Source organism: Saccostrea cucullata, unplaced genomic scaffold (genome assembly GCF_032062105.1).
Source record: "Saccostrea cucullata isolate Sc308-1 unplaced genomic scaffold, CSIRO_AGI_Scuc_v1 ctg7621, whole genome shotgun sequence".
Classification (NCBI taxonomy): domain Eukaryota; kingdom Metazoa; phylum Mollusca; class Bivalvia; order Ostreida; family Ostreidae; genus Saccostrea; species Saccostrea cuccullata.
In genome coordinates, this window is record NW_026936985.1 from 27,187 (window position 1) to 41,884 (window position 14,698).

The 14,698-nt window shown below is 30.9% G+C and overlaps 1 protein-coding gene and 1 long non-coding RNA gene across 2 annotated transcripts; both read left to right on the top strand.

Annotated features, from left to right (window-relative positions):
• The first annotated feature begins 1,870 nt into the window (after positions 1-1,870).
• LOC134247010 (uncharacterized) lies at positions 1,871-2,692 on the top strand. Its single transcript, XR_009987748.1, has 3 exons — positions 1,871-2,003; positions 2,395-2,503; positions 2,619-2,692. It is a non-coding gene; the product is annotated as an uncharacterized LOC134247010 (long non-coding RNA).
• A 134-nt stretch (positions 2,693-2,826) lies between these two features.
• On the top strand, positions 2,827-14,571 carry LOC134247007 (receptor-type tyrosine-protein phosphatase mu-like). The gene is made up of 16 exons (XM_062729360.1): positions 2,827-3,036; positions 3,335-3,422; positions 5,269-5,342; positions 5,445-5,481; positions 5,625-5,722; positions 6,025-6,153; positions 6,275-6,420; positions 6,686-6,821; positions 7,044-7,184; positions 7,384-7,477; positions 7,892-7,965; positions 8,230-8,364; positions 8,496-8,621; positions 8,764-8,921; positions 9,439-9,574; positions 14,430-14,571. Exons 1-16 carry the CDS (start codon positions 2,827-2,829, stop codon positions 14,499-14,501), a joined length of 1,854 nt encoding a protein of 617 aa, XP_062585344.1. The 3' UTR covers positions 14,502-14,571.
• Positions 14,572-14,698: the final 127 nt, after the last annotated feature.

A 14,698-nucleotide genomic window follows, 5' to 3' on the forward strand; every position in this document is an offset into this window, starting at 1 on the left:
ACAGCCCCTCCACAAAATTTAAACGGTTTGGTAGCAAATGTGCTAGTCTCCTATTAATGGGTACATGGTATCGACAAGGAAAGGATTTCTTACAGTAATTAGAGTGAGTGGTGATCTTACTCCATGTATATTATTTTATGTAAATTTTCATATTGAGAGAGATCATGTGAAACTTGGCTTAAAATTCTGTCGAGATGATTACATGCATTTTACGCAATGTCGAACAGAAATATGCATTATTTACCATAAATTAAAGAAATCATTTAGTGTATACATTTGTTATTTAAAACATTTAAAAAATGTTGAGTGAACACTGAGGAGTTTAGTTCTGTGTATAAATGTTCCAGTCTTGCAATTGATCTACTTAAAGGATGTAATACATGTATGCACTTGTATGTTTATTCGGAAATACTGGAAATTGCGTAGAGACGCAATGCAATGGAAAGGCTATCTGCACCCGAGGGTGTAATCAAGGATATGGGAGATAGATGTCAGAACGTCTGTCCCTCGACTTGTCCAATAAAGTCTGCAGCCAAATTAACGGTTTGTGTACTTCCTGTAACGAGTGGTCTATGGGGAAAGATGTGAATTAAAATGTCATTGGCCTTGTGCTGAACAAAAATGTAACAAAGGCAATGGAATCTGCACAATTGGATGTGAAACTGGGTTTTATGGACCAGGCTATTACGGAGCAAAATGCGATATACATTGTAGAAATGCTTGCTTTAATAAAGAATGCAGCCAAAATAATGGAAGTTGTAGTAATGGATGCAACAGTGGTCTTTATGGTTTATTTTGTGATAAGTTATGCAATAAAAACTGTAGACAATTCAACTGCAGTCAAAATGGTACTTGTATTAATGGATGTAAACCAAACTGGAGCGGTGATACATGCAACAGTAAGTTTTTTTATTCAAAATATTTTTTTTTCCTATTTTCTATGCTAACAGCTTGTTTTGCTATGCTATGTACTCGTTAAGACAGAAAATCTTACATTTATAATGTAATGACGTATTCCACAAAATAAATAGAGTTCATTCTGTTCGTTGGGTTATAATTGTTGGTATTCATTTTAATTTTATAAAAAAAATGCGTATTTTTTGTTCATTACAGGAATTAAGTTTTGTGAACATATACTTGTAAGGGCCCAAAAAAAAATGAAATAAATTTTGGCTCATACAGGTAGCTACATAACTTTTTGAAATTCAGACAATTTTCAATTTCATAAGACCCCAAAGATAAACCTTATGTTTACTATTTAGGATGTGATTCAACTCATTTTGGAACTAATTGCTCACAAGTGTGCAATGTTAATTGTATCAATCAGGCATGCAACAATGTGACTGGTGTTTGCACTGTTGGGTGTAAGAGTGGATTTTATTCACAAAAATGTGAACAGAGATGCAGTGCTTCATGCCAATCAAATTGCAACAGAAACTCGGGGAGTTGTGAAGGAGAATGTCCAGCTGGTAAATATGGCGATCGATGTGAACAGACCTGTCATCAAAATTGCAAAAAGGTTTGCATAAAAGCAGTGGTTTGTGTACTTCTGGGTGTATTGACGGGAAATTTGGAGCTGACTGTCTGCAAACCTGCAGTGGTGGGTGTATTTCCGGTTGTAACCAAGACGATGGAAGTTGTACTTGTAAGATAGGATGGAAAGGTCGATACTGTGATGGTATTTATTTAGAAAATACCTTTATTATTGCCAAAACCTTAACTTTTTCTATTACAAATTTTTGTAAAGAAAAGTTCTGCGTTCGTAAATTAGGTTTATCTTACAATAATTTTAATTAGCTCTTTTAAATACTAGTCACAAATTGAATGTGAAAATTGAAAAGTATTTTATTTGTTTTTTTTTTTAGTTTGTAAATCGGATTATTATGGTCAAGAGTGTGAAAATCAATGTAGTTCAAACTGTTTGAACGGAACCTGTCTCTCAAACAACGGATCGTGTATAGGAGGATGTACAGGTGATTTTATGGGCGAGAGATGTTCTATGAGTAAGTTGACGAGGATAAATTTGATATTTGTCTGCTTATTTCCTGATAATATTTACTTTCAAAGGACAAAATAATATATCAAGGAACATTATATATTTTAAAAATTTATGATTTTATTAACTTTAATTAAACTTTAATTGAAAAGATACGACTTCTGAAACGTTTTAGAAGTAATGGGGAAATGTACATTATTGTGAATGATGTCAATATTTATTGTAGTTGGTCATATAATTAAAAATTAATGTTGTAACCATTCTTAGAACATGATTTAATTGCTCATATCAATTTTACACCTATGTATTGACGCCATATTTTTATTAATTCCACTTTGCCATTAACATTGAGATTTGTCCCCAAATAGTGTTTCATATGATAAATAAATCTTTCCTAGAACTAACTGTAAGTGACACGACTTCTTTGCCGACTACAGCTATTGGTGCTGGGCTAGGTGCTGCATTATTTCTATTGATTTTAATAATCATCGTCGTCATATTACTCAGGTATGTTTGAAAGATTTTTTGGCTTCAAAAATCTACATAAATGAACCTAATCTGTGAAACTAATAGTGTATGAGAATGTATCATTACATTGAATTAATAATATTTTTTATTGAAGATACAAAAGACGAATGCATCAAAATACAAAGTCTGATATGGTTCTATATAAAAAGAAACACACTCCATCTTCTGGTAATTAAAATATCATGACATGTAAATATTCTTCATATATCTTAAAAGACTTTTGTATTGTTTCATCTTATTTCGAGAGGAAATTGCTAACATCTTTTATGATTGTCAGTTTTTAATTATTATGTTCTTTTTTTATGATTTCAGAAAACAAGTTGTTCACAAACATAGGTAATGTTTCGGTACCGATCGAGGACCCAGAAGAAGAGCCACAAATAGAAAACCCTGAGAAGGCTGTGTATTATAATGATCTGTCTGTATACAAGGATGTCGCTGTGTCTGATTTACTGACTTTAATCACACGTAAGGAAGCCAATGAAATGGAAGGATTTCAGAAGGAGTTTAAGGTCAGTACTTAAACATTTAAAGTGAAAATAAGATTATTGAATTGCTTATAATCATTTTCTCTTCGTACAATTTTACGTTCCTAAGCCTGCAGCCTTTCGTTTTGTATTTTTAAAAAATATTTTCTTTCCATTTCAGCATTAGAATGTTTAAAGATTACCTCATGAGCATTCTCTATCAGAAATAAAGTTATTCTTTGATCATTTTAACTAGTCAGATTAACATTGTTTTCATTTCAAAGCGTTTATAAATACCGTTTTACATAATATCCTTTGATCATCGAGCAGTATTTTTTTTTAGTCTCTTCCTTATGGAGAAAGATTTTCCTGTGAAACAGCTAAAACAGCAGAAAACATGCTCAGGAACAGATTCAAAACCACTTTTCCATGTAAAATTACTCTTTCTAATATTTTATGATTTCATTTTCAATAAGAACCTGTATGAACAATTCTTTCATCTTTGAAAAGTGAATAAAAATTTGAAAAGAAAGTAGTTCTTAAGCAGTTGAATAAAATTTAATATTCTTTTAATTTTGATATTTAGAAATGCATTTAATAGTTGCACAGTGTATACGGTTTAAACTTAGTACAGTTTGCGCGTTTTGAGTGTTTAGATTTGAGTTTAACTAGGATAGCATTCCCCATAACTTAATGTTCATCCATTAAGTGTACCAAAAAACACAATTTTGCCTAAAGTCCACCATTTAACTCTGCACAATTTATTTTAACGTCAAGCGAATTTACACGTTTCTGATGTGGTTTACGCCGAATATTCAAAGTAAACTTATTTTTACAGCAATATAAGAGTAGTTTACAATCAGAATTAAATTACATGCATTCATAAATATTTTATATTCATGAAATGTTGTATCAGAACAGTTTGTAAAACGTGAATTTGATAGGATACATGTGTAACTTATATTGAATACATTTTATTCTTTATTATTTTTCAGAGTGCATTGTTAAGGCTTGAAAAAGGGGGCGGGGCCTATGACTTTTATGTATTTCTCATAATACCTGAAAATAAAATATTTTTTTTATTGTATTAGCCTAATAAAAAGCAATAAAACTAATCAATGCAGAAAAAAGTTGCTAGTTAAATCCTATGTAGCTGGTTATAAATAAATCACTGATCGAGATGAGCTTGTAAATATGACGTCATGTTGGTAAAAAGGGCGTATTTCATGTGCAATGAGAGGCAGATTTAAGAATTTTTTAACCATGAAAAATGCTTTTTATTATTAAACAGAATATTATTTTCAGGTTTTATTAAGTCGATTAATACCAATGTATATCCTTTGTTTACTACGAATATTCATTAACTCTCAAGAAAATGTATTTTATCAATTATGTCGTGTTATTGTGTACAGGTATATTTTACATCGAAATGCCTAAAATCGTATTTTCGCAAGAGCATACACTGCATAGATCTTAACCATTTTTTTGGAATATAAAAGACATTTTACTTTACTTGAAAAGTGCTGTTGCTTTCTTTAAATTGATGGCGTGAATATACAAGCACACAAAACATTTGGTAAAAGTCAAACATATTTTGACGTTGGCCTATTTACTTGAAAATTAAACTATTAAAACGCGATTTCTATTCAAAGCAGCATCACTTTTCAGAAACTACAAAAATAATGCGCACGGTATTGGTACACATTGACGTTACGTCAAAATAACGTTAACAAGCCATAACGTTGTTATAACGTTTGAACCTCATAAGATGCATTTTTTAGATCTTAAAATGAATTTTATTTTTCAAAAGTATAAAAAAATAAAAGGGCAGATAATGTTCAATGTTTGAACCTTCCTTTTTTAAATATTAAGATGTTTATTATTAAATCTAAATAATAAAATTTTATATACCGAAATGCTAAGACACTCAGTGCAAAAAGGAAGATGAAGATGGATATAATACACCTGGAAAAAAATGCTCATAAATGTGTGTTAAGTAATTCTTCAGAGTTTAAACTCTTAAGTATAATAGCCATTAGCATTGATAAGATGAACTACTACTTTAATAAGCATACATCTTTTCTTTTTTCTTTTATATTATATTGGGTGTTTCAAGTGTAATCTGCTTTAGCGTAAATGACTCCCAATGTTATGAAAACAAAAGAAAAACTTGTGATAACATGCATTACTGTCATGAATTATAGGTACTCTCAATGAAATTGTATGTGATTTTAATGCAATAGACACCAATAATAGAAATTCATAATTTTCTTACAGATGATCATTCCCGCGTTATTTTAGAAGTTGGTAATGGCTTCACCTATGATTACATCAATGCAAATTATATCGAGGTAATTAACACATATAATTTACTTTAATTATTTTTTTCTGCTATGAAAGCTTGAACTTAATATTAATATTTTTTTAACTGCACTGTAATATTTGTCTTTTAGAATATGGAGGGGAAAAAGGAGTTTATTGCTTGCCAAGGTAAGAAAATCAAATTGTCAAAGTCCATCTGAAAAATATTATCCAAACTTATAGAAGATTTATATTATTCCTTTGAATAATAAGGTTCTTTACCTATGAATTTTTCTTTCACTAAAAGTTAAGCTTACTATATATTTCTTTAGGCCCACGTGAAAACACTGTGATTGACCACTGGAGAATGATTTGGCAGGAGAATGTAGATTACATCGTCATGTTGACCAACCTTATTGAGGGACCAAAGGTTTCATGTATTGCTTTATCTATTAAAATATAGAGAAATTTATTTGAATTAATATGATTTTTTTAAAGATATCATCACTTGTGTCATAGTTTCAAGAAAAATATCAATTGTAGAAAATTCCTATCCTCAGTTTTGTCGACTAAATCTGCTCTAACCTGGTTTTGAAATCACAGTATTAAAGATTTTATAGTCCTAAAACTTTATATCAATTTCCTGAAAACTTGGCATAAACATAAATTTTATTTTCCTATTTTTTTTCTTAACAAAAATGCAAATTATTTTTATCATGAACCTTCTTTTAGGTGAAATGTCTCCAATATTGGCCAGATGTAGGAAAGTATCTGGAAATCAATCCATTTTCCGTAACTTTGGTTGAAGAAAAAGTATATGCATATTTCGTCGAGAGAAAAATGACTGTTCGGAAAAAGAGGGTATATAGAAATAAACTGTAAATGAAGCATTAGGAAAAAAGTAGATTCGTGTATTTTATTAAGGTTCATGTATATCATTGCAATGCATAATACATTAATTGCAGTGTGTGCTTATTTAAAGGTCACTGGGTCAAGGACGGTGGTACAGTTTCATTACACACGATGGCCAGATCACGGGACTCCCAATCCTCTGAATTTGGTTGTCTTCCATCGTCACTTTAGACACAAAGTCCAACCTTCTCAGCATCCAATTATTGTCCATTGCAGGTAATACTTAAGGACATACGTTATACATTAATGGGCGAAATTTTGAGCATCATATTCGTTATATAAAATGCTATTGTCCTGAAAATAGATATTAAGTACTTTCAAATTTTAAAGAAGACTAAGAAACTAAACTTTTCTTTATATATTTTTTCCATCCATCTATTTTTTAAGTAAACTACTTGAATCTGAAATTTCCTTTGATCTTTGATCGCTAAACTGCTTTAAACCAATGTAATTTTTCTCTTCATATATAAATGCTTTACAGTGCGGGAATTGGGCGAACAGGGACATTTATCGCCCTTGACGTTTTGTCCAGATATGGCGAGGACGAGGGCAAGGTCAATATCATAGAGTATGTCAAGGTCATGCGTAAAGACAGGATGACAATGATACAGAATGTGGTTTGTATATAAGGAAACTGCAATTTTTAATTATATTTTGAAATTCTTAATTTACTGCTCTATCTTGAATAAAAAAAAGAGAGATGGAGATGAAGATATTCTTTTTCATATATACAGAGAGAGAGAGAGAGAGAGAGAATATTTTCTCGAATTGAACTAGTTTGCAATTGAAAAATGCATAGACAAAAGTAAGAAGAATAACTTGACATTGTTTCATTTTAGGACCAGTACGTATTTCTTTACCATGCTTTGTATGAGTTCTTCAGAAGAAAAGCCCAATATAAGAAAAAAGACGAATTTCTCCACCATTATGGAGATGTCGACAGAATAAATACACAGAAACATCTAACCAATGAATTCAATGTGAGAATACCCAATGTTTATAATCAGATATTTGACAATCTTTTAAACTTTTGTGATGTTTAGATGATAAAAAAGTATTTGCTTGCAGTTGAAACAAAAACAAATGCACAATTTGTATACGTTATAAATATTTATTATTGATGTTCCTTTCTAAAATTCACAAAATCAAGAAATACTATGATCTTCATTGGATTTTTAGGAACTGATTAGCTTAAAACCACGATATAATGCCCATGATTTCAAGAGTGGAAAGAAATTTTCAAAACTGAACTTTACAAAATCAGTGTTACCAGGTATGTCGATTTATTTTGGACTTTTTTTTAAAAAAAAAAAAAAGACAATTGCAAATAACATAGAAGGAGAAAGATAAGCGTTGATATAATGTTGGAATTTTTAGCAATAATAATAGATTGGTAAAATGTAATACAGCTGTATTAAGTCTTAATATGTACATTTGCATAAATTTTATTGTATGAGGCTATCACTATCTCTCTAAGGACCAAAAAATCGTTCAATTAACGTATCGTTAAAATTAAGGAAATATGGCTAAATTTGAGTCTCTGTAAACTTCCCACAGATACATGTACGTTATCAATCACTCGAGCAATGTACATTACTTTATTCTTGGCAGAAATATTGGTTAAGAGAGTTAAACTTTATTTGTGAAGAATGTCCTTAAATACATTTTATGATTTTTTTATCTTTAGTTGAGCGATATCTGGTCTATTTGACTTCCCATGTACCTGGTCGAGAGTCTTACTACAATGCAGTGAATGTATCTGTATGTATATAAATCTCATAATTTGTAATATTTTAAGACACAATGATGTCTTCACACTTATTGTGTGTTTTTTAAAAGAATGTTTAAAGAATAAATATAACAAAGATCATGTCCAATAACTTTTTCGAACTAATCCCTTTATTAATCTATAAACCAAAGTTTGATGATAATTTAATAATAATCATTTCATGAACATGTTGTGTACTTTACGTGCTATTTTGACATATTTACATGTCCACTTGTATCTTCTGTCTTGGCTTATAGTCATTCACCCGAGCTGAGGAGTTTATATCAGCACAATATCCGGTGTCTGGCGCGGCCATAGACCTTGTTCGTCTGCTAATTGATCACGAGTCAGCATTCCTAATTTCATTAAACCCATTATCAGAAGTGAAAGAGGTAATTTTAATATTCTTCAATCATTTTTGGTGATAACTTGCTTTGTGCATCCCCAGTAAATATTTTGTTTAATTTGATGCTATTTTTTCATTATAAAATTCTAAACTATAATTTAATGATTTTTATTCCAGTTACAAAGCTGGATAGAGCATCAACATAATCCTGTCAAATTAAGTTCCTACAAACTTACTAAGGGTACAGAGACATCACTAACCAAGGAAATAAGAAAAACAACTATAAACATTACGAATAAGGAGGTAAATTGTTTTTTTTTTCCGAAATAGACGCTTATTAAATTATTTGTATTGAAATATCAATATGTTCTTATGCTCAGTTAACAAAGACATGTGCTTTATAGGTATGTAAAAATGACTTTAAAAATAAAACATATTCTGACAGGAAAGCTCAGAAAATCATGAAATACAAGTATTTGAATGCCTAAATTGGAGTTCCGATGATGCACTGCCGAAAGAAACTTCTTGTTTGACAAACCTCATCAAGCAATTCAGCCTTGATCGGAAATATCACCCAGACGGACACGTCACCGTGATATCAAAGTAAATACTGGGCCTTTGGGTATATGCTTGGCATTTATTAAAAAAGGGAGTTTTGTGATGCCTTATCAGACAATTTTTGTAAATGTTTGAAGTCATTCAAATAAAAATTGAAAAAAATCCAAGGAAAAGATTTTTTAACTCCAATGTTCCAACAAAAAATCTAAATATAACAGCCCAAGTGTAAATCATTCAAAAGAAAAGGGCTAGACAAAAAAATTAAAATATATAGATCAATTCAGTAACAGTTAAAAAATCAAAGGTATACAAGGGGAGGCAAGGCTATTTGTTAAGAAACACACATGTAAACTATTCAAGCCCTTTCAACAAATAAATTAATATTTTTTTTAAGTGAGTAAAACTCAAAGGTCAAAAATGAATTTTATAGGTAAGGATGAACTTAACAATTTACGGAAAATAATGAATATTTCTTAGAATACACTTAAAGTCAAATTATCTTTGAGATAGATAAAACAATATTCTAGGTTATTTTTAAAAAAGTATTTATTTTACGCAAAAGGGACGGTGCGACCTGTTGCGGAGTGTTTATTGCTGTGTATAACGCCATAGAACAGCTACAGCACGACGAAGAGGTGGACATATTTACTATTGTACAGCAACTACAGTGTAGAAGACCAGAGATGATATCTACAAAGGTATATTTTATTGATTAACTCTTAATGAATGAAAAAAAAATATATGTAGACTTGTCGAATTATACATGTTTATACACATTAAAGGTCAAGTACGGAAAAAATAGATCTTAAAATTATGTTTATAAATCATCAAAAGCATTAAATGAAAGTTTATGGTTGTGTTTATTTTTAAAAAAAAATCCAGACATAGACGCAATATACCTGTTCAAATATCGTTATTTATAGACATGGGCGATAAAGTTATCGCTCTTTTTCATGACGTCATCAGAGACAATTGCTGTATAGGCGCTACTTTACAAACAACCAATAACTGATTAAAATGACTAGTTTCTACGCTATACCGTGTTATTTAAGGTAAACTCGAAGATAGACGTGCGTTTACTTCGTAGTACTAAAGCCCAGAAGGCTCATTCGAGATTCAAGTTTCGAAATGCGAGATTCAGAATTCGAGATTCGAAATTCGAGTTTCGAAATTTAAGATCCAAACTAACCAATCAAAAGCGGGTTCAACTTTTGATTACTTCCCTTCGTAACGTTTTTACTATCAAGAAATCGTTGAATATATTTATAACAAATGAATCATTTGCTTAAATGATAATGCAAGAAAAAATGTTTAATGAATTAAAACGAAATAAAAATAAAATTTGGATTACATTTTAAAAAAATACATATATAATCTTATTTTTCTAATTTAACAAAGTAGTAAATACGTATATATGTAATATTACATGGTCTTATCGTTGACTTGCTGAAAAAGCAGGTCAAGTAATATTATTTCATCAGATCGTTGCTGATGGAGAAAGTTGCATTTAATTATAATTAGATATGAAATTTTATGAATCGTATCTACACTGCACAATAATTTAAGGGTATATTTTCATTACATTTATAAAGGATACATTTGTGCAGCGAGACTTGACTGCTGAATCGAACTCTAGCGTTAAATAAGGTTTAATAAGGGTATATTGCAGTCTTTGCCCATAAAGCTATGGTCAGAGACTAAAATATAACACCATAACGCTATATAGTTCTGCATGTAATTTAGACTCATCTACTATTTGATATAAGATAAAATAAATGCCGCATTTATTTTAATTCATATCGCCAATCTGTATTGTAGATATAATTAAATTTTTTAATTAATTCAAGAGATCAAAGCATTGGATGAAGATAGTTAAATACTTAATTTTTATGTATTTCCTCTATCAGGAAAACGAACGCGATTTTTCTTTATCAATACTACGTCGTCTTTCAAGTTTCAAGCCTTTCAGTGTGTTTGGAAAAATGGGCAGGCGGGGTGAGTAGGGGTGGGGTTATTGTTAACCTTTAGACACTTGCTACGTATGCATAACTTTATTTATATGTCATCAACCCGGTAAACAAAGTAGACAATACAAATATATATATATATATATATATATATATATATATATATATATATATATATATATATATATATATATATTCCTGATATATGTATTCTACTTAATATTTAAGAAGCCATAATATAAATTGAAGTGTATCTTGCTGATCAAAAATCCAATGATTATTTAAATATCCTTCTTATATAAATAACACTCCTTCTTGCATTGTAATTTTATTACATGACTAATTTGTTATTTATATACTAAATGATTTCTTGATAGTAAAATCATTATAAAGGGGAGTAATCAAATCTTGAACGCTTTTGATTGGTTAATCTGGATCTTGAATCTCGAAATTCGAATTTCGAATCTCGTATTTTGAACCTTGAATCTCGAATGAGCCTTTTGGGAGCTTTTGATTAGTTAATCTGGATCCTGAATCTCGAAACTTGAATCTCGAATTTCGAATCTCGTTTTTCGAACCTTGAATCTCGAATGAGCCTTCTGGGCTTTCGTAGTTTACAGAATCAACCGATTATGTTTGAGCCCATTATGAAGCAATCAGAATATGTTAGGCCTGTCTACATGAATATGTCATCGAAGTAAGAATCCGAGAATAATGAAAGTAAAACGGGAAATTCTCCAAGAAGCAATAATTTTTTTTTTATATTGAAAATAAATTAAAACGGATATTCAAAAACGTTCACCATGAAAATCGAAACCGTTAGATCATTATTTGCATCTATGTAGAATACGTTGTTTTATTCGTTAGATTACTAATTAATAAACTAGTAGACTCAATGAGCAATGATAGTCACCTGTGAAACCATGTAAACAATATTATAAGCAAAGTCAAAAGTGGTCAGCAAATAACTCTGTGGCCGCAAGTGGTTGCTTCAAATCGTACCCCCATTTCAATCAAAATGAAAATAGAACATTCAGCATGCAAACATGTCTCATTTTTCAATAAAAAGGCGGCGTTTAAATTTTTGGAAATTAATTTCCGAAATTTAAATAAAACAACAAGAAAATCCTGCTATAGACATTATGACGGCCGTTCAAAAATTAAGCTGACTTGTTGCACAGAAAAATACATATTATATTTAATGACATAATCAGGCAAAATGTCACATTTAATATAAACGAATCTTTACTCATATGGTCTTCAAAATTTCATATCAAAATGTTGTAAATTGATATCAATTTTGGGTGAGTTATCAGGACATATCATTAAATCACGGAGCAGCAAAATCTTTAATGTCAGGGCATTATAAAAAAAAATTTCACCTTTCATTTTTCTCAACATTTTCCTTAGAGTTCCTGTTAAGCTTGCGTTACCTTATCTACTCATCATCCATACACTATTTCTTGTCAAGCTTAAAATACATGAAACAAGTAAAGCATATATATATTTTTTTGTTTTAATACCAAAAACTGCAAAACAGGTACGTATTTAATTATGAGATATAGTGTGACATTGGTCACTCTGATTTTTTCGGTCCGAAAAAAGATTTCGCACAGGCGCCTGAAGAATGGATCGATACCCCCCTTTTTTAATAAAAAAAATGTAAGAGCGTAAAATATCTCAAAAATATATATATTAAAAAGAATCCCCGTCAATCACATCTATATGTCGTTCTATGCAAGAAGATTGTGTGTTTTTTCATGTAAATAGAGAATGGCCTTATACGGTATAATTTTATTGCTTGTGGGTATTCCCCACCAGTATACTAGTCCCTTTCCCGTATCAACATAGAAACCTATAACCATGCACGATCCTGCTGAGCATCTCGGAACTTCACATATATAACTGAATAAACCATTTTCGTGACTTTATGTCCTTGATTTTAATTCTCATGTCCCCTCCCCCTCCCCATCTTTTTATTTAAAACACACACACACACGTAATGTTTGTACATGTACCTTGACGACATTGTGAGTGGATTCTATGGTTTAGAACACATACTCTGCAAATGCAATCGCCATTTTCACAATGTAAAGGTTTTGTGATTTCGGAAGATGTATGTATATATATTGTTTAACGTCCCTCTTGAGAATTTTTCACTCATATGGAGACGTCACCGATGCCGGTGAAGGGCTTCAAATTTAGACCTATACTCGGCACTCAGGGCCATTGAGCAGTGAGGGTTCTTTATCGTGCCAACGCCTACCGTGACACGGGACCTACGTTTTTAAGGTCATATCCGAAAGACCCGTGACTTTCACTTCTAGTGCCGAGCGCTTGGCGAAGGAACAGTCACTACCTTTGTTTACGTCTTAGGTATGACGCGGCGCCGCGATCGAGAATCGAACCCGGGCCTCCCGATCACGAAGCGAACGCTCTACCACTAGGAAGATGTAGCGGTAATGAGCACCCGACAGATAAAAAGCAGCGAAAATGAGATGGAATTTGTTTGCGATATAGGGATAATATTGAACTCCTGTGTTGTATCAAGTTACTTTTTAAAAAAAGACTTCGATTTACGTGTAATAATATATTTGCTATATTTCAAGAACACTCTTTGCATTTTATGTCAGTGCAAACTCAATAACTCTCCACTGCCCCGGTATGCCGGTCCCATACAAAAAAATCAGTGTAACATTTATTGATCTCGTCAGTTTGAAATAACAATGCGTGTGTATTTTTTCCTCTACTTGCTCACAGATAGATTTACTAAATTTTATAATTTTATGTATTGAAATTTTGCGGATGTTTGTTAATGCGCTGTACTGTGTACTGTGTGCTCTATCTCTTTGGGTCCTTCGAGAAAAGAAATAAACTTAACACTCTGTATAAATTTTACATAACAGTTCAAAGCTGCGCTCTGCACCATAACCCTAGAAAGGATTTTTTAAAAGCACTTGTAAACAACCAGTAAACTCCCAATCTGTCTTTCTCTCGCTCAGTCACTGCAGTCAGTTATGGGCGATACCTCCCGTCACTAAAAAAATATTGATAGTCCAGGTAAATTTTAATCGCGCAGCATAATTCATACCAGGCGGTTTTCAATTAAACAGCTAAGGGAATTTAAATCATATGAGACCGGTAGACACTTATGTATATATTTTTCCAATATTACAAAAATCTCCGTACTTGACCTTTAAATACAATATTAATAATTATCTACAAAGGTGAATTTTAATTGATTTTACCAGTGTTTTATAAAAAATGATAACTATGAATAGTCTTTGATAATACATCTTATAGTATAGGTGTTCGTTTGTTACACCTGTAAAAGTGTACATTATTTTCTGATAATTCCTGCTGGTAAATATTAGATTTCATTTTTCATAAAACTTGTACGATTTGTGTTTATGTCTGTTATGGTTTATTAATCGTAGATTCGTAATTTTTTTTCTTCTTCTAAATCATTTATATATAACGTAAATTCTTGTATGATGTACATGTGATATGGAGATAAAAAAAAAAAAACTAACAAAACAAACAATGTCATAAATACAAATTCTACGCATTTTCTTTTATATTTCAGGAAGAATATGAATTCTGTTTCAAAGCACTATCTGATTTTCTAAATACAGACAATGTGTATGCTAATTCTTAAAAGAAAACAAATGAACGACACTAAGAAGAATATTGCAAACAATAATTAGGTGAAAATGTAAAAATGATGTGTCATAAAGGTTATATAATAAGGATTTTCTTTCGGAATTTAAAGAAAACTTTATAGTTTTTTTTCTCTTATCATTGTACCGTATATTCGGTTTTTTTTATGTTTATTTTTTTTTTTTTTTTTTTTTT

Coding starts and splice junctions, on each gene's coding strand:
- LOC134247007 (XM_062729360.1), top strand. CDS start 2,827: ATGATTTCAGAAAACAAGTTGTTCACAAACATAGGTAATGTTTCGGTA. Junction 3,037..3,334: donor GATTTCAGAAGGAGTTTAAG/GTCAGTACTTAA, acceptor ATTTTTTTTTAG/TCTCTTCCTTATGGAGAAAG. Junction 9,575..14,429: donor CAGAGATGATATCTACAAAG/GTATATTTTATT, acceptor TTTATATTTCAG/GAAGAATATGAATTCTGTTT.